This window comes from Trypanosoma grayi (assembly GCF_000691245.1).
Source record: "Trypanosoma grayi strain ANR4 Tgr_1378_V1, whole genome shotgun sequence".
Lineage (NCBI taxonomy): Eukaryota > Euglenozoa > Kinetoplastea > Trypanosomatida > Trypanosomatidae > Trypanosoma > Trypanosoma grayi.
Genome location: NW_008826996.1, coordinates 1 through 3,595, shown reverse-complemented (window position 1 = coordinate 3,595; position 3,595 = coordinate 1). Strand labels below are relative to the sequence as shown.

General features: G+C 45.8%; 2 protein-coding genes across 2 annotated transcripts; both read left to right on the top strand.

Moving 5' to 3' along the window:
* Positions 1–190: 190 nt before the first annotated feature.
* DQ04_13781010 (polyribonucleotide 5-hydroxyl-kinase) lies at positions 191–1,516 on the top strand (the record flags this gene model as incomplete). The annotated part of the gene is made up of 1 exon (XM_009317029.1): positions 191–1,516. The coding sequence occupies one exon, from the start codon at positions 191–193 to the stop codon at positions 1,514–1,516; it is 1,326 nt and encodes a 441-aa protein (XP_009315304.1).
* Positions 1,517–1,676: 160 nt separating this feature from the next.
* On the top strand, positions 1,677–3,473 carry DQ04_13781000 (putative vacuolar protein sorting-associated protein; the record flags this gene model as incomplete). The annotated part of the gene is made up of 1 exon (XM_009317028.1): positions 1,677–3,473. The coding sequence occupies one exon, from the start codon at positions 1,677–1,679 to the stop codon at positions 3,471–3,473; it is 1,797 nt and encodes a 598-aa protein (XP_009315303.1).
* Positions 3,474–3,595: the final 122 nt, after the last annotated feature.

The following is a 3,595-nucleotide window of genomic DNA, read 5'->3' as shown; positions in this document are numbered from 1 at the left end:
CGGGGAAAAGGCGGGCCTGGCGTCGCCGCCGGCGGGTTTTTCTTTTGGTGGCGAGCGGGCGGGTGGATTGTCGTAAGGTATTTTTGCCCGACGACCTCCTCACCCTCAGGGGTTTTCGGCCCTTTTTTTTTGTCTCTGTGAAATTTTTTTTCTTCTTCTTTTTGGTCACCCGTTTGATGTTACAGAAGTGATGAGCCACACCGAAGAGCTAACCACCCGCTTATCTGCAGGGACTGAGTTTGTGATTGTGGTGCCGTACGAAACGAAGCGATGCTCCGCAACTCTTAAAATCGTCTCGGTAGGCGGTGGTGTGGACCCCCGAGTTGACGTACTTGGCGCTCCTGTTGTAGTGGATGTTTCGTACAATTTGATTCCTGGTATGGAGTTTTCCATCTTTGCATGGACTAATGCGACCGTTCGAATCGAGGGATCAAAGCAGCTTCTTCTTAATTGTTACCGCCCCACAACACCTCCTTTTGTTAGGCCACTTGTCGAATATCATTGTATAATCCACGATGCTCGCGTTTTGGCCGACAAGAAGGCATTGTTTGGTCCTTTGGTTCTTATTTGCGGAACAAATGACGCTGAAAAACATGTCATTGGAAGGACGCTTTGCAGCTACGCTGCACGAACCGGGTGGTCCCCTCAATTAGTAGATTTGGATTGTGGTGTGGGGCAAATGCTTGGACCGCCAGGAACCGTTTGTGCTGGTGTTATTGAGTACCCAATGACGCTGGACGAGGACACCACGATAGGTCCCACCTCTGTTTCTTTTTTTACAGGGTCAACAGCACCACAGGTTAAATCTTCTTCTGGTGAATGGAATATGTACGCTCCGTATGTACATTATAGCCATTTGATGATGTCATGTGCGAGCAATCGAATAGCCAGGCATACAGGCAGAGTGAGCGGCTCTAGTGGTGCAGTTATTATATTACCAGATTTAAAGGGTGTCAGTGGTCTTTTATTTGTAGAAGATCTCCTCCGACGCTTTAACATTTCGCACATATTGTGTATTGGTGATGATTTCCTTTTCTGTGGGCTCCACAATCGAATTAGCAATATGCAGGAATCAGCAGGTTCTCGTACTGTGGCCAGTACCCGCATCGATAAGTTATCCAAGTCGTTCATTTACTCTCCGTTAGATTCAGGATCGGAACGGATAGCATCCAGATTGGAGCGGTATTTTTTTGGTGGTGGTGCTATTGATCTACAACCATCCGAAATAAACAAACGGTATTCGAGTATTGAGATTCTGGCCCTGAAGGATACCAATGGTCAAGCTGTTGTTTCAAACGTTGAGCAGGATGCTTTGGAGGGAATTGTAGGATGTGTAGGTGCGTTGTTTGAGTCTTCTACAAAACGTGATAGAGATATTCTGTCACTCTCTCCGTTTGCGTTTGCTAGGGTGCAAGGAGTTGATGCTCAGGGTGTCAGCATTCTTGTGAGCACACATTCCGCTATTCCCGAGACGTTGGTAATGATCATTGGTTCCTACTGCTGGGTAACGAGTTAACTGAGATGTGGTTGAGTAAATCAAATTGCTCTCTCCGCCGGACTCGGTGGGACGCTGCTGAGGTGCAATAACCCCCAACAGCAAAAAAAAAAGATTTATGCTTTTCGTAAAAGACGATAAAAAACTTTCCCACCCCACGTTTTGATTTCTGATAGGTAGTATGATGACTTCGAGAGGCGAAGTTCTGAAACTGAGCAGTGTTCGCGAAACAACAAAAGTTGAACTTTCATTACTTTTTGATCGTCTTGACGCTGGCGCACAGGCTACGAAGGTTGTGTACGTGTCTCCACATCTTCTATCGGCATTTGATACCATTGGTGTGACAAAGGAGCTGCTCACAAAAGAACGTGGTGTTGTTGGTGTGTTTCCATTTGGGAACGAGGACGGGCTTGTATCTGCGCAGCATGCTCTGTTTTTTGTGAACCCAGATGTGGAGATGCTTCGATCGCTAGTGGTCAATCTCTTGGCGTACACTCAAAAACACACTAAGGCCTTACTGCATGTTTTCTTTGTTCCGCGGAAACCCCTTTTGGTTGAACATGTCCTTAACAGTGAATTCCAACTTCTACGCTCTCTGCCTGGACTTCAACTTGGGGAATTTGATTTTGATTTGGCACCGTTGGATGATGATTTGCTTTCGATGCAACTGCCATTGGCTTTTAAACACTTGGTTGCCGATGGGGATATTACAATGCTTCACTGTGTTGCGAGAATGCTGCTGAAGCTGCAGACGTCGCGCTTTGGAGCAATACCTCTTATCAGAGGTAAGGGGACGAGGGCGGCCAAGGTGGTGCAGATGCTCGGTAGAATGCAAAATGAAGTGGGATCTGAATTCCTGACAGGCCTAACACCCGAAATTGATTCTCTATTCATTCTTGATCGTACGTTGGATCTGGTTACTCCACTTGCATCCCAGCTAACGTACGAGGGTCTTATCGATGAATTTTACTCTATAGACTGTGGTCAGGCGACGTTTCCGTTTAATTTGGGTGAGGGTTCCAAGATGGATGCGGCCCAGCGAATCTTACTGAATAACAACGATCGTATCTTCAGTGAGATTCGTGACAAAAACTTCACAAACGTCGCCTCTGTTCTCTATAATAAATCTGTGCTGATAAAGCAGAGTTACGAGCGGCGAAAAGAAGTCCAACAGCTCAAAGAACTCAAGGAGTTCATGAAGGGTTTGCCTGAAATGCAGGAAATGCATCGCTTAATCGGTGTTCATACTACTATAGCGACAGAGATTGGGAAACGAACACAGAGCATGGATTTTCGGCGGCGTATTTCCATAGAACAAAGTATCATACAGCATGGGAATGATCGTGAGATCGTTGAATACATCGAAGAGTTGATTGACAAGAGTGCACCCATCACGGATGTTCTTCGACTTCTTTCTATGTACTCACTGGTGAACGGTGGCCTTAAGAACAAAACATATGATTTCTTCAAGGAGAATCTCATGTTGTCATATGGTATCCCTCAGGTCATAGCCGCTCTTTTCTCTCTTGAGCGTTGTGGCTTGATTACAAGGTACGAGGCCAAACAGGCAAATTTTTCAGCTCTACGCAAGCAGTTCAAGCTGTGGAATGATACATTGGAGGAGCAGCAACCAAATGACATTGCATATGCCTACAGCGGGTATGCGCCACTGTTAGTACGTCTATTTGAGGCTATGATTACGCATCCAGAGTCCTGGGGCACGCCAGGGGATGTGATCGACTTGGTTCCAGGAGAGAAGGCTGAAATACGCAATGACGTGGAAGTGCCTGGAGGTCCCCCAATAACAATGATCTTTGTTATAGGTGGAATTACACATGCTGAAATAAGTGCATTGCGTTTTGTGTCATCGAAATTGACTAATGCGGGACAACCAAGGCATATCGTGATAGTATCAACAAACGTCACCAATGGCACTCAAATGATAGATTCCCTGCTGCCTTTTTCAACAGAATGCTGATGGCTTATGCGTTGCTTTTTTCTTCTCGTTACTCCCCCCATGTTTTCCCTGAATGTGAATGTCTGCAGGTAGATGCAGAATTTACCACAAATGCTTTAAGTTGAGGCTTTCTTTTTTTTTTT